The 22681-nt window shown below is 36.9% G+C and overlaps 1 protein-coding gene across 1 annotated transcript in view; it reads right to left on the bottom strand.

Moving 5' to 3' along the window:
* LOC129235832 (uncharacterized) overlaps positions 1-22681 on the bottom strand; it is a 159408-nt gene extending 136727 nt beyond the window's left edge. The window contains exon 1 of the mRNA XM_054869879.1: positions 22291-22681. Coding sequence (XP_054725854.1) covers positions 22291-22681 — 391 coding nt within the window. The remainder of the gene's footprint in view (positions 1-22290) is intronic.

Raw genomic sequence — 22681 nt, 5'->3', positions numbered from 1 at the left:
AGGCATGCTGTGTTATAGCGAAACCGCATGTTTTCCCACATTTATCTGAATAGCCTTCCACTTGCTGGCATCAGTATCTGCACCACCCACCAAAATCTTGCTGAATTCAACCCCTCTTATTCGCCTTAGTCCACACTCTTCCTCCTCTTCTTCATACAAACATACATCAGGCACACGAGCCCCCTCCACTCGTTGCTTCTAGTTATGCCGCACAAGTGCACAAGTTGTTCATTGCAACCACCATCGCCACCGATACCACCAGCAACAACAACGTACAGCGACGTACAGCGACGACCACAAAAACCCATCTACCAAAAACTCTACATTCACTGGCTTTATTGTTATAATGTTTAAGCTGGCAACGCAATTGTTGTTGCTATTGCAACTATTATTGTTGTTTTGCTGTTGTTCTTGTTGTTTGTATATTTCCTTGCTATCGTTGTTTACGAGTGTTTTAACGCATTCTCGCGCAGCACTTCCCCAACGAGAGGATTTTCGGGTTGATTGTGGTTTCAAGTCCACAAAAAAGTTGGCTGCTTTTGACCGTCATGTTGTCAGCAATTGTTTGTGCTGTGCCGTCTTTGACATTGTTGTTATTGCTTGTGCTGTTGCAATTGTTGTCATTGCATGTTGTTGGCATTTCCATTTAACCATTGCAGTTTTGGCTGCATTTGCTGCTGTCGCTGTCGCTTTTGTTTTTGTCTGTTCTGTTGTCATCGCAGCGAACAACTGCTCCATAGTCGCTCTTTTATTTCAGCTATTTTGGACGCATTTGTGTCACTCTTGTTCATATCCATATTTATACATACATACATATGTATGTATGTGTGTAGCTGGTTGCAAATATCTGTGTATGGTTATTTAGCATTGTTGCTGCTGGTTGGTTTTAAATTGGTTGCTTGCTGTGCGCTACCACAAATGAATTCCAACATCCTGACGTTAGTCATGTTAAATGGTATTCCGTTGATTTCCCCTCTTTTTCCTTATAAGGTGTACTCATATATGCCCATTCTTCAAACCATGATGCTAATAAATTTTAAGAGTATACTCCTTCTTGTAAATTCGCATTCACTTATTCAACAGCGACGCACATTACGAGTATATGAAGTTTCCTGTTCAAAAGATCATTTGTGTAAAAATATTAATGCCACTTAGACTACAAATATTTTAAATATCGTAAACCCAAATTCATTTTAACAAGTACCGAATTGTATATGTTCAAGTAGAACCGAACTTTGTATAAACCGTAGTCATAACCACAATCATATTAGTGTAATAGAAATATTTCAAAGATTGCATGTTAAGTGATCCAAATATTTTTCAATTAGTTTATCTTTAAGCTAGAATATTACGAAACGGGCCGCCATAGCCGAATGGCTACCATTCGGATTTCAGAGAGAACGTAAGTTCGAATCTCGGTGAAACACCAAAATGAAGGAAAATATTTTTGTAATACTTCTCTAGAGATACATATGTATGTATGTACTGGTATTATTTTAATTTTGTTTTTTATTTAGACATATAAGACATAGTCTATTCGACGTCCAGAAAGATTCTGCAATGTAAAACAGGAGTTCTGATGAGACTAAATGATATTTATTGAATGAAAGTTCGTACCGAAATATCTTATATTGTCTTATCACAATTTCCCTTTAGTGAAGATTTGTTACGTTTATACAAAGGAATATATATTAAATTGCTACTGTGTACAATAAAGTATTTGTACAAGAAAATAAAGTGAACGAAAATGAAATAGTAGTTTCTAGTGTTTTTACTTACTTATGCAACAAAAAAAAAATATTCTGGATGCAACAAAGTACTTAAAACAGGGTGCAATTAGATTGCGTGTGCGAATAGACTATGCAAACTTAGAGAAGGATAAGTCTGCGAATTCATGCAAAAAATTTGAATAAGCTACACTCAATACCTCTTGCCGACTACTTAGAAATGGGGTCAAATTTTCCTATGCATAAAATGAATTATAAATACAATATATAAAATTTCAGTATGCATATTTGACAAAATTGTTAATTAACTATTGAGAGTTAGCCATCGAAGATTTTTCAGGACAGCCGTATTAGGGAATAAAACGCAGTTTTTTCATAGTTGTCTCGGTATAAAATATAGCTAACTAACTGAGGTGTAAATCTCTGTTTGCTAATCCACTATGAAACTTTCAAAGACGACTAAGTAAAGCCTCAGCTATTATTATAAATAAAAAAAAATTAAAAATATGTGATAAATATGGGGTGTTTAAAAAACAAAACAAAAATTGTCTCAAAAGTTTTGAAAAAATGGGATCGTTTCACAAGTCGTTATGGATACCGGGTTTGGTGAGAAGCTCTCCGGAAAGGCCATAATATCACTAAACTGGAGAGGGTGCAAAGGACCGCTTGCATTGGCATCGCCGGAGCATGTAGAACTAAACCCTGTGCTGCCCATAATGTCGTTTTGCACTTACTTCCCATCGCCTTTTACGTTATTTCCAACGCTGCTCAAAGTGCAATCAGGTTAAAGGAGATTGGCCTCTGTAGAGGATCTCTCAAGGGACATGGTAGCATTTTTAGGTAATATTTCCGTGAACTTCGTACACATCCCTCTCTCCGAAAACTGGAGCTGAAGTGTCCTGCCAGGGCAATATTTCCAAGTAGGCAGAATTAGAACGAGGGGAAAATCTTCACTGACAGTTCTAAGATGGAATGGGGAGTCAGAGCATTAACCTTCTCTGAATCCACCAATTTATCTATCTATACTAATATTATAAAGAGGAAAACTTTGTTTGTTTGTAATGAATAGGCTCAAAAACTACTGGACCGATTTTAAAAATTCTTTCACCATTCGAAAGCTACATCATCCACGAGTAACATGGATTATATTTTATTTTGAAAATAGGGCTCGAGATATAGGTCAAAACGTGGACCCGGGTAACCTTCGGCTGTGTATGTACAATATGGGTATCAATTGGAAGCTGTTGGTGAATGCTTTAGTTCAGAGTATTTTTCATGCCGCTCCTTGACTAGGGTCTAGAGATAGAGACCAAAACGTGGACCCTAGAATGCTGTTGGTGAATGCTTTAGTTCAGAGTATTTTTCATGCCGCTCCGTGACTGGGGTCTCGAGATATAGGTCTAAACGTGGACCCGGGTAACCTTTGGTTGTGTATGTACAATATGGGTATCAATTGAAAGCTGTTGATAAGTGCTTTAATACGGGGTAATTTTCATACCTATTGATGACTAGGGTCTCGAAATATATGCCAAAACGTGGACCCGTCGTGTCTTTGCACCGAATTAAACCAAACTTACGGACATTGTTAAGTAAGTATTGAAAATGGGTTTCGTAAAGTTTGGTTGTAATTCGGAGCACTGGCAACGGGTACAGCGTTCTTTTGAACCAGCCATAATGTCGCTTACTTTTTTAACGCCTGGGGCGGAACTGAACTGTCAAATTGACAGTGTGAGTTACAATGTGTCAATATTTCTTTCTGATTTGGATGCCATAAGGAAAAAACGTAAGTGCAACATGTAAAAATTGTTTGTGCATTTTTTTGGAGTGGATTTTGGAACAGTGAATAGTGAATAATTTCTTACGAATTTAATGTGAAATCCGAATGAAATTATGTGTTCGTGGAAAAAACAATTTTTTTCGTTTTTTTTTTTTTTTTTTGAAAAATATAAATGGATAATGGTTAAAAAAGCTCCAATGCTTAATAAAACATATAAATTGAAACGAAAAATTTATGGATGATCAGGAAAAAAGACGATTGTTTCTTAGTTATTCATTTGCGTTGATTTGAAATTCAAAAACAATTTCCTGATTTTCAATTTATATTTTATATTTACTCAAAAACAAAAAGAAAAACAAAAAATATTGTTTATGCCAAAGCGCTTGAATAAAGAATAAAGAAATAAATAATATGAAAACCATATATTTTCTGTTCTAAACCATATCTATTCTATTTTAGTGTGCCCAGCGAAGGGGGCCGGGTTTGCTAGTATTTTATAAAATTGCATAATACTGCCAGTGTTTTTCAGGCTGAAGTCATTGCAGGCATGCAGTATGCTTAGAGAATGCGGGAACGAGGGAGATACTAACATATTTTCCAATAGTCAACCTGCGATCAGGGCACTGACGAGGCCATGGTGCAGATCCGAACTGGTCAACTCCTGCAAGGAGGAAATCAAACCTCTTGGGTGCGCAGGTAACATTTTTCTGATCTGTGTTCCATGATATTGAACATAGAAGGAAATATACTCGTCCACGGGCTAGCCAGGAATTGCAGGTGAATGGCACAACGTATCTCTTAGTAAAGCGCAGTATAAGCTGAGCTCCATTTTTCTATTGGGCAGCTGTGTTTACCATTCATTGAATGATTGAGGTTTTCTATTGTATTTTTTTCCAATTGCAAAAGCTGTGGGGTCCTTTCAGAAAAGGAGACTGTTGAGGAGACTTTCTTTGTAAATGTCCGGGTTTGGCAGCTAGACGATTAAGGCCACTGGCTGATCCTTACTTCGACAGACTGGGGCAGTGCTCCAACTTAAGTCCCACCAACTCTCTCTATTACATCAACAGCTTTGGTTAGCTGTAGATATTTGCCCGTTGGAGGTCTCATAATGGTATCAAAACCGCGCTTTAGTGCTACTTGGGGAGAGCCAGACAGGCACTTGAACCATATTTTACAATGTACTTTATAGTATATTTCACCAAAAATAAAAAATTATAAAAATGTTAAAAAGAATTCAAAATATTTCAGTTTAAAACCTATGCCAAAATTTTCAACATTCAGTAAATCTCAGAATTATAAATTTTTTCAGTTTACTTTTGTTACACTCAACAGTAGATAGTTTTCAGAAAAATGTATGACAATGTATAAAATACTTGGATCCCTTAGTTGCCCATTTGCGACTTTTATGTGAACCATTACGGTATATGTATAGAGGTATTGCATTTTGATTAGACTATGAAGATTATGAAGTTGGCTGGATATAAGGAAGATTTTCCTTTATTTTTCTTTGCCTAAATCAGAACCTATATGCATGTTTATAATACAAATAATCATTTGTCTATCTTTCAGATCGCCTCCATATCAGTTCTTGTTCTCCTCACAAATTATAATTTTTTTTGCATTTTCGACAATAACCGTTTAATGGAAGTAGGCGTGGTTATTCACAGTTTTTGCTTGCTTAATATGTTGACCTCTTTTATATGTTGGTGAAATGGTTGAACTGCTAGTCTGGCACTCCTTAAGTAGCACTAAAGCCCCGTTTCGTACTAAGGATACTTTTTTTTAATTTTTCGTAAGATTTAGGGGACTTTTTATTTCCATGGCGTAAGAGATGGTCAAAATTTCACGTGAGTGGGATGTAAATTATGAGTTAAATTCCATGGCCCAGATTGATAAAGTTAACTAAAGTAGTTTCGGAGATGTGCAAGGTGACGTTAAAATAATCATCCAATTTGTCTTTGAATAACTTTTTTAATACATGAGGAAAATTAATTTGAGTGATGGAAATATTTATTTGGACGCGCACCGTTGCTTGTCTGTTCTTATACCCCAGCTGCCACGTACTCGCATATGTAACTAAATGTAAACGGGCACAAAATTTTGAATTCGAGTTTTTGCAGTGTCGCCTTTGAATTTTATTTGTACCAATAATCACATGAATAGGGGGTTTTCTGAGCTCTATTGCTACTGGAGTTATCAAATTATTTGATGCACAACCGAGCGGATGCATGGATTTTAAAATTTTATGTATGAGAGATGAACGAGGTTGCTCTCCGATTTCTATAATATTCAATATGAAGTTTGCTAAACTGAAATTCAATTCGCATTACAAATTTAGTACTGTTTGGTACAGTTATTTCACATATTTTAAGAAATTGTCGGAATACAGTAAACAAAGAATATACCTGGTTGCTATACTTCCAGATTTATAAGAAAAATTTATGAAGTTCGCACCACGATAGCGGACCACTTCACAAGGCAATCATTGTGAGCGAATTTGTGGTAAAAAAGTATAGTGGAGGTAAAACTATAGAGCATGAACAAATATGTCGGGGCTGGGAAGAGGTTGCAAATATCAACAGTGAATATAATTGTATATTCGATGCTGTGCGCGCAATGATAGAGTAAGATCATCATGCTATATGTCTTGGAATTGATACTTTCTTGCATATTAGTATGACGAGCATCAATACTGAACAAATTCCTTCGAAAATTGGTACAAACAAATGCAAATGTGAATTAAAAATATTTTGGAAAACCATGGATCAGCAGCCAATGTGAATTTTTCCATTGTACGGCCAGATATTTTCAATCCCCGCAAAATTAATACGGCTATCCAAGATGGCGTTTCTCAATACCAACAACGCCGTCAAAATTGGGAAGAACCTCTCCGAGCTGTTTGATACAAAATGAGGTTTCAGATAAGGAGATTTGCTGTCGTGTGACTTTTTTAACCTAATATTGTAAAAAATCGTGCGAGCCGCAGAACTTAATCGCTCAGATACAATTTTTTAAGCGAACGTAATATTGTTGTCGTATGCCGATGATATTGACATCATCGGCTTTAACAGCCTTTTCCAAACCGCATAGAGAAGCAAAGCGAATCGGTGGAAGTACAGTTATCAAACAAATAGTCGGCGCACTCATGTATCCGCACCCACGACATTGTTGACAGTTTTGACTTCAAATTTGTAACAGCCTTCATTTAACACCGATTAGCATGTCAGTCTTGAAATCCAACGTAGAATCTCTCTTGCCAACAAGTGCTACTGTGGACTAAGTAGGCAAATCAGCAGTAAAGCCCTCTCTCGACGAACAAAACTAACATCCTCTCATCATGCCCGTCCTAACGTTTGGCGCAGAAGCGTGGACGATCACAGCATCCGATGAGGCGTTACTTGGAGTGTTTGAGAGAAGGATTTTGCGGAATATTTTTAAACCTTTGCACGTTGGCAACGGCGAATGTCGCAGGCGATGATGCAATGAGCTGTATGAGCTTTACGACGACATAGACATAGTGCAGCGAATAAAGATCCAGCGGCTACGATAGCTGGGTCAAGTCGTCCGAATGAATAGAAAAGCTACGGTTCTGAAAGTATTCTATGCGGTACCAGCTGGCGGTAGCAGAGGAAGAGGAAGACCTCCTCTGCGTTGGAAAGATCAGGTGGCGAAGGACTTGGCCTCACTTGGTGTGGCTAACTGACACCGATTGACATGAGAAAGAAACGATTGGCGCGGTTTATTAAACTCGGCCAAAATCGCGTTAGCGTTTATCGCGCCAAATAAGAAGAAAAAAAGAAGGCCAGAAATAGGAACAGCAATCGTCTTAATTGGGATGGGAGTTGAATATTGAGGATCTCAAAAATGTAGTAAGATGGTGCAAAACTAGTCATCCAATTTTGTTTCTGCACAACTTATTTACTGAATAAAAATGATTTTGAGTAATGGAAATCTTTATTTTGGTCTTTACGCGCTCCACTGGTTGATTGTTTGTATACTTTTTACTTTGTTTTTTTTCTAGTTCATAAGTGTCAAAAAGATTGTAAGTCTTTCGATTAATTTTGAGTCACCTTTTGTTAGATTTGTATGTTGGCATTAGCTTTGATTACATCTCCTATCACTAAATTCGCTTAAAAGGAGAAAACATGTACTCTCAAAAAATTTGGACCTACCTAATACTCGTGCGCTCTCGTACATGTAGTTAAATCAGTGAGTTCAGATAAACATTTGCAACCGCCATTTATTAAGTACTAGTGCAAAAAGCAGCGTAGCTGTAAAAGGAATCTGAGTAAAAGCAGAAAGCTTGCATAGGAATGTAGCAACATTTTTCCAAACGATACAAATCCCTTTCAGTAAATTACAATTAAATCCAGCATTATAAATTCCAAAGAAAAAAAGAGTTTATGCTTTCGAAAACTTTATTTACAGAAACAAAATCATACAGAGTCGAAGTGGAAAAATAAAATGCGGCTGAAAGTACCTTACATAAGAAAAAGTAAGAGCAGAAGAAGACACGCAGTAGTAAGGTTTTTATTTTAGTCGATTGCTCAGTGGTGGCTGAAAGGATGAACGCTGCAAACATGAAAGGTAAATCGACCGGAAGACAAATAAAAACAGCAAAAAGTAAAGCTAACATTCATACGAAACAAATCAAAATTTTTTTAGAAATTTGCCACTGTTCGGTTGAAGGTAAAAAGGGTAGAGTTGTAGGGATTGCCAAACGTTGGGAAATTCTAAAGGGTGACTACTTCGACTCCAGAGCTCAAATTCAATGCCAAGCAGCAGCACAGGCAAATTTTCGTATTTGTGCAATATATTTTGAGCTTACATGCACCTATTTATCTTCGTATGTGTAATTTAGCTCGTAAGAAGCCAATTTTAATATGAAACGAAATCGCGCACGTTCGCAAGAAAAATTGTATGGGAAACGAACCGACTACACACAACCGTACAAACTAGGTATGGCTAGACATATGTATGCATGCATATGCTTATGTATGCATACAGAATTTTGTAATAAAAATTTTTCCGTTCGCTTTTCGATGATAAATATAACTACGCCATAGATTTTATTCATAGAGATGAAATCGTCTAACATCCCACAGTGCCTTTTTTTGTTTGCTTGTGGGTTGCAGTTTTACTTCAAAATAATTTGCTAAAATTCCCTTTCAACTAATTCCTATGTCAAATGTATGGGTGAATGTACTAGGTATCCTCGAGTTTGTAGTATGCTTCTTGATTTTCTACCACAAATTATAGAACTCAATGGGTTCCATGAGAAGATTTCACAAGGTGGTGCAAAATCTATCGTCCTATGAGAATATTTGTAATTTTTGCAATTGGCATCACATGTCAATCAATTTTGTCAATTTGACACTTGCGAACTAGACCGCTGCATTACAAAAACAGACAGGTAAAAGAGCACGGAGAGGTCAGTATGAACCTTTCCATCACTCAAAATTATTTAGTTTCTTTAGTAAAAAAGTTACTCAAAAACAAGCATGGACAACTTATTTTGCATATATTGGGTTGGGAAATAAGTTCAAAGCGTTATTTTATTTTACATCGATTTATTTGCTGTTTGGTATTCATTCTATAGAACTCTTTCTGCTTTACAAAACTATGTTAATTGTATTTTTTATGAGCTTTGAGTCTTGGTAATGGAATACCCAGGAGGCAAAAATCAAAATTTTCGACACCCGTTTTTCTTTGCATTTCATCGAGGTCAAAGAGCTGCCGCAGCAGCCCGGGACTTTTGCGACGTGCATGGAGTGTGTGTCATAAGCGAGTCTGCAGCACGGAAATGGTTTGCAAAGTTCAGAAATGGCACCTTCGACGTCGTGACACGTCCCGCAACGGAAGGCCTTCTGAATTCGATGAAGAACGTCTCAAATCACCAGTCGTGAATTGGCAAAAAAAAATTAACTACGATCATAAAACGATTCTCAATCACCCTTATTCTATGGGATTTAGCGAAAAATTGGGAGCCTGGATGACTCACGAGTTCAACGAGAAAACAAAGAAAGCCGCCTTCAGATTGCTTCTCAGCATCTCGCCCGTCATCGCGCAATATTCGGTCATAAACAACGCTTTTTGTGCCGAATCTTCACAGGAGATGAGAAATGGTGCCTATACATCAATAAGAAGCAAAGAAAGGTGGATGGCTCCAGTAGATACACCAAAGCCGAGAGCCAAGCCGGATCTTCATCTAAAGAAGTTTGGAGAGAATGAGAGCGCATAATACAATCGGAAATGCTCAAAAAGAATGGCACAGTCAACAAGGAGCTCTAAATTGCCAGCTACACCGCGTGAATGAGGCTATTGGACTGAAAACACTTGATCGACATCGTCAAACCATTCTTCTTCACTAGAATGCCTGGCCCCATGTTGCACATGTCGTCAAAGCCGCACTCCAAGAGGCCTTTCAGCATCCGCCGTATTCTCCGGACCTTGCACAGACCGATTAACATCTTTTTCGCTCCCAGTCAAACCATATGAAGGGCGTCACTTGTAATAACAAAGAGGTCCTTAAAAACTTGCTCAGCAACTTCTGTGACACCCGACCAGACAATTTTTGGCGGAACGGCATCAACAAATTGGTAGAAAGGTGAGAAGACTTTATTATTGATAAACTATATTGTTTTTTGTTTAAATAAAAGTCGTTGGTAAAAACGCTACGAACTTATTCCCTGACCTATTACTTACCATGTATTTAAAAATTTCTGGAGGATTTTGGTTTTTGGCTACCGGAATGACTTTTCCTCTTATCTAGACAGTTTTGGTATGACAGTAAACATATGTTTTGTACGGGCGGTGTAACTATTAACTCAATACTATCCATATTCATAGATCTTTTCCACTTAAACAGACGTCGACTAGTGCTAGTTAACTAATGTCCGAGAAATATCCATTTGAGCTTTCCCAATTACTACTAAAAACTATTTTTTAAGTCTTATAGAAAATGAGAAAATATGGAGTCATCGAAAATTTTACACTCGATGCAATTTAAATTATTCGAAAAACTATGGTTTCGAGGTTTTTGAAACATTTTTGATTGCAATTTTGTTATCCGTCTTCATCTAAATTTTCACAGATGATTTTTTAAGTCTTATATATTAGAAAATGAGAAAATATGGAGTCATCGAAAATTTTACACTCGATGCAATTTAAATTATTCGAAAAACTATGGTTTCGAGGTTTTTGAAACATTTTTGATTGCAATTTTGTTATCCGTCTTCATCTAAATTTTCACAGATGATTCGAAATTTACCTCAATTACCCAATTCAAAAAGATGGCAGTATCTTTGTAATTCTGAACCTCTTTCCAAGCTATCCACGCTGTCGATACTCTTTGAGAGTATCGTTAAATATCATGAAAAGGGCGCTAGGTGAAATCACGCTGTGGCTTATGTTTGAACATATGTGACACAGAATCTATGCTTTTTACTACTGGATACAAGGTACCCAATCTTACCGTAGCACTTATCAATGAACAAACTCATTCAATTTAACGCAGCACAAAGTACTTAGGGGAATCCAAACTTAGCTGGAAACTCAACATTGAAAAACGGGTATGGAAAGCAGACTGTATGCTTGGATGGACCAATTTTTTCATATGGATCAGTAGTTTAGTGGAAAGCTCTAGTTGGCAGAATACAAAGATCAGCATGTGCAATACCGGTCGGTAAAATTTGATCATGTTCTAAGGAGGTTATTAATACACTAACTCATATTGTTCTGATAGATCTGCATATCAAGAAGATCGCAACTGTAAGTGCATTTAGGATAAATAAAGCGGGTCGCTGGAAGAAAAAAAACATTCTATTATAGCGACTAACTCAATTAGAACTTTGTCACTCTATTTCCATCTCAGGAGAAAGGACATTCACTAAACAGCTTCGACGCTACAAAAATTGATTGCGAAAATTGCAAAAATAGAGCAGATATATATTCTCATAGACTTGAACTAAAAAATCTCTAGATCTTTCTAATGCTTGCAGTGTCTTCCAGATGGAAATATTGAGTGAGGGAAGCTTGTAGACTGCTAATCGCAGACTTCTTTTTTAAGGGCAATATCGTTATTCTTTTGGATAGCCAAGCTATAATCCAGGCACTGAATTCGACCACAAGAACCTCCAAACTGGTGGAACAAAGAAGAAACAGCCTTACCACCTTGAGCGAAGACCATGATGTTGCCTTAGTCTGGGTCCCAGGACGTTGTAATATTGAAGGAACGAAAAAGCAGATTTGGCAAGAGGGGATCTGCCATTAATAACATTCTTGCGGAATCAGTATTCACACCGCTAGGTGCAATCAAGAATAACGGATCTTAGGTGGAAAAATCAGACGGCATGCAAAGTTAGCAGAACATTAAGACCCACCAATAACATACATCACCATTGATAAATGTGAAACGAAGAGATGTCTGCAGACTCTGACCTATAGGAGAGCAAGCAGCCAAAATGGATATACCTTGCAATATATGCTGTCATAGTTGTAATCAACCAGAGAAAAAGTAAAATATCTTCCATTTCCTCCATGAATTCCTTGCCCTATGGAACGCGAGGATGTATATTGTCATGAAAGTATAGCCCGTATAACTTGTTGGTAGCGAGGATGTGGCAGCAAAATGGAGACAATCGGTCTTGGTCCTATGAATATTAAAAAAAGAAGGACAGATAGAATATTTATCCTCTACTTTACAGCGGCTTAAGATTAATTATAAGTGTAGAATCGGAAACGCAATTTTATTTTTCTCTATTTTTCTTGGAAATTTATCTTAACATTTTGGTAATGATGACGGGCTTTTATTCAGCTAAACAGAAGTATAAAAATTAAAACTTTAAGAGCTCAAATTTTAGCAAATTTGAAAACGGATCAGCTGAAAATACTATTTTACTGCCCGCCGGCACAATAAGCAATCGGGACCGATAGAAAGGGGCAGAATCAGAGAATTTTAGCAAAAATACAGCAAACTTGCATAAACTTTTTTCAGGCGTTTAATTTTTGCAAGAAAGAATTTAGCAAGCTCTCCAAATGAACGCTGCATAATCTTATCTTATCTTAGAATGAACGAAAGCAGTAAATAATAACTTTAAGATATAAAGAAAAAGTTAAATAAAAGTTTAGACATTCCTTCTTATGGGTTGGAGCTTAAATTTAGAGTTAATAAAGTTAATATGACGGTTGAATTTTATAGTACTTTGATGAACTGTCATTCGATATTTTAATCAAAAAGTTTAATTTTTTTTGTATAAACTTACATACATGGTTTTCTCTTATGAGCTTTATTCGTTCTGTTATTCAGTGAGTTTATTAAGTTTTTCGACGTAATCAACTTAATTTGCCTCTCTTTCCTTGCAGGATGAATTTCATGAAGGCCACCCAACAACGGTTGTGGTGTGGGTGATTTGGCGAATCTTGGATCCTCAAATCAAATGGTCAGTATAATTTTACCAGAAATTTTCGTACAATTGAGGAAAAGCAACCACCGAAGACAAATCATCCTTCACGAAGGCAATGGGAGGTCTCACGTATTACCTCCCTCAATAAAGTTGTTGAGCATGAAATGGATCGAATCAATGGTCAACCACCCTACAACCTTGATTTTACACCTAATGATTTCCTTTTGTTCCCGAACATAGAAAATAAAATGGGAGTTCAACGTTTTTCAACACCTGAAGAAGCTGCTGAAGCCTTCAAACAACTCGCTTTTGAGGTATCCGCTACTGAATAACAAAAGTGCTCTACAAATTAGTTCAAGCGAATGATATATAGCCATGTCGAAAAAAATGTTTAAAGCAAAAGCTTGTATGTCTAAATGTACATAAATATGTTTATTTTCAATACATAAATTTTTTTCAAACCCATGCAAGATTGCAGAAGTTATTGCCGTTCGAATAAAAAATTCCTTGGAAGAAAATAAGAAATCCGCACATGAAAAGAAAATTGAATTTTTTGAAAACGTGCACTTCATGAACAAAAAAGGGTATTCCGAAAAATAATTTCTATTTTATAATTGGGAAATCAATTTTCGGGTCAGTCTGCCTGAATTCAAATAGATTGGACCGAAAATAATTGATAAATTTGATAACTGCAGAGTGATTTTATAAATTTTAATGTTTTAGAGCAAGGCGAAAAAAATGAATCTATTGAAAGGTAAAATTGAATTTAATCAAATGTTTGAAATGTAATTTAATGATTTTTTAATACATCTAGGCTTACGGCCGCGTCTTTTTTTAATTTATGCAATTTATGTCCAAATAACCCTTCCAGGAGAGATTAGGTTCGAAATAGAAAAAGCTATGTGCAAATAGGAGCACTCTGGCCTCACCTACCAATGTATGTATTTATTTTCTAACTTTATTTTAAAAGATGTAGGGAAGGGTGTTGAAACTTAGATTAAATTAAATTTGGATAATGCTGCTTTTAGTATAAGTAAAAGTAGATTTATTGCCGTTTTACACATTTCAAGCATACATACCTCCTTATGCAGCTCATAAAAAAGAAATAAAAGAAAAAATAACAACAAAATATATAATGCAACACAACTGCAAACGGTAGTTTTTCATTTGCATTACTCGCTGCTGGTGGCAATAAAAAAGTTGCACACATAGTAATAATTCCAGAAAGCAACAGAGGCGCTAAGAAAACGAGAAAAAAAGTAAATTGGTGTAGCGCAAGTTGAGCGGAAGGTGAAAAATATCCGCAAATAAGTAACCAAAAATCCACAACAACACTGCATAAGTTGTTGAGGAATGGTTGGCGATAAAATTGCAATTTTATGCTGATGTCTGAATTTATGCTAATACAAAATAGTTTACCCAACGACTTTTCACGTGAATATGATTTTGAATTGCATACTCAGCGCTCGCTGATAAGCCACTGTAAGGATTGAGTGGCTGACAAGCGAGTGTTACACATACAAAGTAATCCACAAACACACGCACTCCCACATGCACACGTGAAATTCCCCCAACACATCTTCCACATTTTCAACACACTACACCTGGTTATTTATGTATTTTCAACTTGAAAATATGATGCTTATGCCACGTCCATTCCTCCCACTTTAACACATATGCCTAGATAAACTAATATGTTTGCTGTGCTTACTATGCGAACGTGTCTATGTGCTGATTACTTTGATGCTGGGCTTCTTTAGTTTCGCTGCTGTGGGAATGCAGAAAATTTTTCCGCTGCAAAAAAGTCGCGAGAAACGAATGAAATGCTCATACATATATGCCTACACCAAAAAGTGCATCCTTTTAACGTAAAAAAGAACAAATATTAGATCATGGTTACTATGGTTTCAGCAGTACTCGTTTTTATACTTAGACTTTTTTGGAGCTTCGCCAAAGATTTGCTTGCTTCTAGGGGATTTTTGGAAGTTTTTAGAAATGTTTGTATTAGATCTGTATAAATATATTTATATGTTTATATACAGCTATGGATTTTTCCATTATTTTATTATATTTATAAGAATACTAAACCACAATAAGCACCTTATAAGTTAAAGATTCAAATTTTATACAAAATGTAAATAAAGTTCAACAAATTCCAAACTTTTTATTAGGAATTTTTTAGAAAAATTTAGATATGCAGTTTTATGGTTTATTCTATTTCGCTCAATATTCGCGTTGATTTTGGATAATTTATATTTAGTTGTGTTGTCCATTTTCTTCCATTTATAAGGAAAAAATGCTCAAGACCGCCACCAAAAAAAATTCTCAAAAATCGACATTACTTTTGAATCATTCAAACTTCAATACTTTATACCAAAACTCATTTATTTTTATTTAAATTAAAAATATAAATTTTTGTGGAAACTTGTTGAATTTTTTTGAATTTCATACAAAGTATAAAATGTTGAGTTATAAGAATAAACAATATTTTTATAAATAAAATGAACTAAAAAGCGTTGGCGATATGTCGCCACAAATGTTAAGGGGGTATTCTGGTCTAGAAATTTGAAAAAATCGATTTTTTTTGCATATTTTCAAAGTTTAGATCTGGAAAAATATGCCCTTCAACGGATTTTTCAAAATTCGAATTATTTTCGGGGATACAGCGGATTTTGTGGCGTGGCGTCTAAGCCGGCCGAGTGGAGCGAATCGCACAATGAACGGCAGATGTTACCAGCCGACTTGACGACACGTTCTTTCCAGAAAATCTTTGTATCCCACACAACCTTTATATATTCTATACATATATATATATAATATATATATACTTTGTACTTCTATAATATATACCTGGAAATATATCGCCGATTAACCCAGAGTGAGTAGCAAATATAATATGATCTAAGTTACTCCATTGGAATTGTTGCTCAAACTTCAAACGAGATTTTCTCAAAACTGTGTACTTTTTTTGAGATGGTCGTCATGATATCTCAAGTACTAATTGACTGATCGCTTTGAAGTTTGATAAGAATTTTTTATTATACATCTGTCTATCGCGCATGCCTCAGATTTTGAAAAATTTAAGTTTGAAGTATGTTTAAAAATTTGGAAAGGTAAAAAAACAGAGGATAAACAAATTTTTTTTTTTAAGCTGACGCCATTTTGTGAATTTTTTTTCTTTGATTTGGCTTAATCTGATAACGACATCCTAACTAATTAATTTGTTGGTTTTAGATCATTACAAAGATTGGAATCATGTCAACCATGGAGCACCGTTTTTTATGTAGCCCCCACTCCGCCGGCCTGTAATTCCACGGTTTTCAATTTATTTTCTTTCTTTTTATTAATTTTTTTTACTTTTCCAATATTAATAAAAACCATAAAAAAATGGATAGTAAAAATGTGTTTCATTTTTTTATCTTAGTTTTAAAAATACCTAAAGTTAAGGCGCCTACACCAGAATACCCCCTTAATACACGACTATATTTGCTCTGGCGCAAAACTTTTCAGAAATACGAATCGTGTACCACATAAAATATAGGCCTTAAAACTAGTTCCCCTTAGTGCTTTTTATAATCTTCCGACTCGACAAAAAACATTTGATTTCTCTCTTTATCTCGAACTAACATAATTATTATTATTCTACAACCAATTAATAGTAATCTTATAACTAATCTTCAATTCCTGTACAATTGAATAAGGGATATAATGCCGGTCTGACGTTAACTTTTTAGTTAACCTTTTTAGTTTATTGACTTTCCCAATAAAACCAACAAACAAATAAATAAATGCCCATATACATATATCTAATACCAATTATCCATTGCCAGGAAATGGCAAACATTCCAAAGAAGAAATTCTTCTTGATTTGCGCGATAACCGCTAACGCGATTTTGGCCGAGTTTGACAAAGCACGCCAGTCGTTTCTTTCTCAGCCAGCGCCAGTTGGAAACACCAAGTGAAGCCAAGCCTTCTCCATCTGACTCCAACGCAGCCTTCCTCTATCTCTGCTACCACTAGCTGGTACCGCATCGAATACTTTCAGAGTCGGAGCATTTGTTTTCCAAGGTGTTAATGCTGGTTTCTAAATAAAAGAGGTCTCTTTCATCCATAACAGTCATCAATGAGTGCCGATATGCGAGTGCGCCTACTGTTTGTTTGATGGCAGGAGGTACTCTCTATTGTCCTCGTTCACCAACAAACCCATTCGCTTTGCCTCTTTATACAGCGTGGTTGTTAAGGATGATAATGTCAATATCAGAATACTCTTATAAAATATTGTGCCTGAGCGATTAAGTTATATGGCTCGCACGATCCTTTCCAACATCAGGTTAAAGAAGTCACATAACAGCGAGTCACCCTGTCTGAAACCTCGTTTGGTATCTAACGGCTCGGAGAGGTCCTTCCCAATCCTGACGGCGGTGCTGGTATTGAGCAACGTCATTTTGCATAGCCGCATTAGTTTTGCGGGGATACCAAATTAAGAAATCGCGACATATCCTTTTCGTACTGTCGGTTGCAGCTTTGAAGTCAACAAAAAGACTTGAGAATATTTGGTGGATGGTGGATTTTCCAGGTCTAAAGCCAGACTGATAAGTCCCAATCAGTTGCTTGATGGTGGGCTTTAGACTTTCACACAATACGCTCGCTAGAACCTTATAGGCGATATTTAAAAGACTAGCCCCGCAAAAATAGTGTAAGCACCAATTATATAATAAAAACATATTTGAATAATCCCGCGGTAATTGGCATAGGTTGCAGAATCACCCTTCGTGTGGTTTGGGTAGAGCACACTTAAATTCCAATCGGCAGGTATGGCAGGCATATTTTGCACAGAATTTGATGCATACACCTTACCAGCTCCTCGCCACCATAGCTCAGCCGGCAGTCCATCGGCACCTGCGGCAAAATATTTCCTACAAATTCACCTGCCGAGCGCGACATGATACTATAATATCATAACAAACACCACAGATTGAAGATCAACCTCCACTAAATATCAATGAGCCAAATGTTTATAAAGCGTTTTTCAGTAAGAGCGCTTCAACTTTTTTTTTGAATAAAACACAAACGGTTTGACTTTTTTAACTAATTTTTTTTTTTATTATCGAGTTTGAACATATACATTTAAGTATGAAATTCGATTTCTTTTGCATGACCACCGCGTGCACGTTTTACGAAGTCCAATCGTTGAACCCAATTTTCGACCACTCTTTTGCATAAATCGGCCGAAATTCCAGCAATTTCGCATTCAACATTGGCTCTGAGCTCACAAATCGTCGCCGGCCCGTTACTGTAGACCAATGACTTCACATAACCCCAAAGAAAATAGTCTAGAAGCGTCATATCACACGAGCGCGGCGGCCATTCGACCGGTCCATTTCTGGAAATAATGCGCTCATCGAACTTACTCTTCAACAAATCAATTGTAGCGTGTGCTCTGTGGCTTGTGGCCCCGTCCTGTTGAAACCACATGTCGTCTAAGTCCATACCATTCAATTGCGGCCAAAAATAATCGTTTATCATGTCGCGGTATCGATTTCCATTCACAGTAACGTGGCCGGCATGTAAACCGCACCAAACAGTGATTTTTTCGGGATGCAACGGTGCCTCATGAATCACGTGTGGATTGCTTTCTGCCCAGTAATGCATATTTTGCTTGTTGACAAAGCCATTGAGCCAAAAGTGAGCTTCATCACTGAAGATGATTTTTTGGAAAAAAGTAGTCTTAAAGTAGCAGCAACAGAACGATTATTTTCATAAAAAATGTGCACGATTTGCAATCGTTGCTCAAGTGTGAAGCGTTTCATGATGAAATGTATACTAATAAAGTTTACAAATGAGAAGCGAAAAATAAAAAATATTGCGTCGTTCGCCCTCCCTATCGGAAAAAAGTTGAAGCGCACCTATTGAAAAACGCTTTATATTACATATATTATATATTATAAACTTCTACAATTTTTCGTCGATTCAGACAAACTTAGACTTCAAATGTAGGTGAGAAAATTGTCTTTCAGAAAACCCATCTTATGTCGATATAATATAAAAAAATTTTTTGTTCGAGGAAAAAGTTAATAAACTTTGATAATTTAGTAAAAAAACGTCAAAAATGGCTTTTTTTAACTTTCAACAGCTGTTTTGCGAAAACTACGACTTTCATTGACACGAATTATGCATTGCCATGTAGGTTATATGTGTGCCTTTCGAAATTTATGCACTTCAAAGAAATGGCACGCACTGTTTTCGAGATTGCAGGTAATATCTGCACTATTGCCCAAAAAACAGGTTTTTTGGGAATATCTCGGAAACCGTTCTTTGAAAAAAAAAAATTCATTTTTGGTTTCAGCGACCTCAAATTAGTTTAAAAAATGCCTTTTGGTCGAGGACCATTTTTGAAAGTGAAAAATTGTAAACTAGTGTAATGCACTACGAGGGGTCTTGATCCTTGTTTTTTTATTGTATGAGATGTATGTAAATTATCAGACCATGAATTCAGACACGAATAGTAAGCGAATGCAGAAGGGGTTGCTAAATGCATGAAAGTAAAATTGAAGAAAATTAGAGCAGATTGGTCGCCTCATAAATATAAAAATAAAAAATACCACTGGTTAAAGCTAACTACTAGTATCTAACAAATCCATCTGATTTATGATTACTCGTTTTCACTTTTCACGCTAGTGGTGTGGTACGACATCAAATCCCAAGAAATTAAAATTTTTCAAATCCCAAGAAATTTACATTTTTCAAAAGTCTTGTGATATGATCGCCGTAGCGTTTTCTGTTAATGGCGCAGCATCCGTACATTTTCGCATTTTGTCATATCTATTTACTTACAACTGGCGCTCCCGTAAATACCTATACACATATGTATGTACATATGCATTATGAATATGCAAAATTTATCCTTGGTTTCACAAATATATTAAAAAAATGGTTGGTTTTTACTTTTCTTACTGCACATATGGTATGAACATACATATATATTTTACATCCAAATAAAACAAGTTAATTTTGATTCAATAATTATCAATCGTCGCCCAGGCTCTGGCTGCTGACATCTCGAGTTCTTCCAAAAAATTAAATCTTTAAAACATATTTTGCTTAGGCGTAGGCAACCGGTTTATGCGTTCTGCCGACGTCGCTTCCAATCCCTCGTGTAGAAGCTAATGTTACTTTTGGATAACCAATTGCTCACAATGGCATATGTATGTGATACTCGTATATTATGCGACTAGCCTTTTGTCAGCAGAATTTAGCCGGAAAAACAATGCATGGTAGCTTATATATAGTACATACGCATGTAGCGGAGAAATAAATTCTACCTAGCAACGGGTAAACGAATACTAACACTTTTCGTCATTTACAGAATAATAAAGAGTTCTTCAAAATACACGCTAGATGTTGTTTAATGTAAAACATGTAAAAATTTGGATTCTTTCAGCCCTCACTATTCAAAATACGGCTCTTTTGAATTATATGTAAAAAGTGGCATAGCTTAAATGTCCACCATGAGCACGTCTACAGACTGTCATACGAAAAACTTAGATCGTAATACCTGTAATGCAATGTGCCCCCATGCTGTGTAAGTTGTTGCTCCATCCTGCTAAAAATAAAGATGTTCTGTAGCTATTGCTTCAATCCCAGACCACACACAATCTCGTATAGCAGTGTCCATTGACAGTAACAGATATTTCATTTAAAAAAAAAATGGGACAATTATTCCACCAAACCAAAATCCACACCAAACCGTACATTTTAGTGGATGTAATGGTTTTCCTGAAATTACTCAAGGGATCTCTTCGCCCCTGATGTCACAATTCTGTTTATTCACAAATCCATCCAGTATGAAATGAGCTTCATCAGTTTCTGATATGTTGTTTTTTAATATAGACTATTCTATAATAAGTTTTAATAAATTTAACGCGTTCTTCTATCGTGTAAAAATGTGTATCTGTGTAATTGACAAATGTCAAAGATGATTTAAAAAGGCACCGTCTGGGAATTGTTCACAACTGCCACCTAGGCATCTAGGCGAAAGGCCCTTTAATTGTGTTATAGTAGTTTTTTTTTAACAGTCGAATGCAGTCGAATGGGTTGGTGCGGGACCACTATTCGGAATTCGGAGAGAACGTTGGTTCGAATCTCCGTGAAACACCAAATGAAAAAAAAGTTTTTTTTCTAATAACGGTTGCCCCTCGGCAGGCAATGCCAAGAAAAAGCTCCTCATAAAAACCATTTGCACGGGTTCTACCGTGCGTACAATTGCTGGCGTATGCCGATGATATTGACATCATCGGCCTTAACAACCGCGCTGTTAGTTCTGCCTTCTCCAAACTGGATAAAGAGGCAAAGCGAATGGGTTTGGTGGTGAACGAGGACAAAACGAAGTACCTCCTGTCTTCAAACAAACAGTCGGCGCACTCGCGTATCGGCACCCACGTCACTGTTGACAGTTATAATTTTGAGGTTGTAAAAGACTTCGTGTATTTAGGAACCAGCATTAACACCGATAACAATGTCAGCCTTGAAATCCAACGTAGAATCTCTCTTGCCAACAAGTGCTACTTTGGACTAAGTAGGCAATTGAGCAGTAAAGTCCTCTCTCGACGAACAAAATTAACACTCTACAAGACTCTCATCATGCCCGTCCTAACGTATGGCGCAGAAGCTTGGACGATGACAACATCCGATGAAGCGACGCTTGGAGTGTTCGAGAGAAAGATTCTGCGTAAGATTTTTGGACCTTTGCACGTTGGCAACGGCGAATATCGCAGACGATGGAACGATGAGCTGTATGAGCTTTACGACGACATAGGCATAGCGCAGCGAATAAAGATCCAGCGGCTTCGTTGGCTGGGTCATGTCGTCCGAATGGATACAAACGCTCCGGCCTTGAAAGTATTCGATGCGGTACCAGCTGGTGGTAGCAGAGGAAGAGGAAGGCCTCCTCTGCGTTGGAAAGATCAGGTGGAGAAGGACTTGGCTTCACTTGGTGTGTCCAATTGGCGCCGGTTAGCACGAGAAAGAAACGACTGGCGCGCTTTGTTAAGCTCGGCCAAAATCGCGTAAGCGGTTATCGCGCCAATTAAGAAGAAGAGATATAATTGACGCTTACACCCTTTTTGGGTGTTTGGCCGAGCTCCTCCTTTTATTAGTGGCGTACGTCCTGATGTTGTTTCACAAATAGAGGGCCCTTCAGTTTTAAGCCGACTCACCGCAAAGTTGATCGTTTTTCCTAATTTTGCAGGCAATACCGTGTAAAAGCAGATTTGAATATACATAGTTTATTTTCAGTTTAACAAATAAATAGAAGTTGTGTGGAAATTCCGCCTTGTCAAATAGTTATAATAAATACCACCTTTCAAGGTTGCTGTGTACTCACTAATACGCACCCACACCCTGCGTATATGTGCCGATACATTCATACATAGGTATGAACTTATATGCATGCACATCCCCTTAATTCCGCCACGAAATTCATTCAATTGCATATTCACAAGCTGACATGCCGCTGGCCGGTTGTTGTAGCGGTTTTCCTTGTTATATTCAACAATTTTTACTTCCCATCCCATTGTTATTGTTGTTGTTTGGCTTGTTGGCAAAGTGTAAATGTCAGTGGGTATTACCGGTGCAGATGCCATCGCTGCCGTTGCAACTAGTGACGCCGCCACAGCAACTGCACTCGTCACACCATTTACGAGTAATATGGGTACTGCTGTTGTTATTGTTGTTGTTAATAGTGTTAGTGCCGGTGTTCGCAACAGAGGAAACAT

The sequence above is a fragment of the Anastrepha obliqua genome, chromosome 1 (genome assembly GCF_027943255.1).
Source record: "Anastrepha obliqua isolate idAnaObli1 chromosome 1, idAnaObli1_1.0, whole genome shotgun sequence".
NCBI classification, from domain to species: domain Eukaryota; kingdom Metazoa; phylum Arthropoda; class Insecta; order Diptera; family Tephritidae; genus Anastrepha; species Anastrepha obliqua.
Note: the sequence above shows the minus strand (reverse complement) of the source record. Positions and strands in the feature narration are given on the sequence as shown.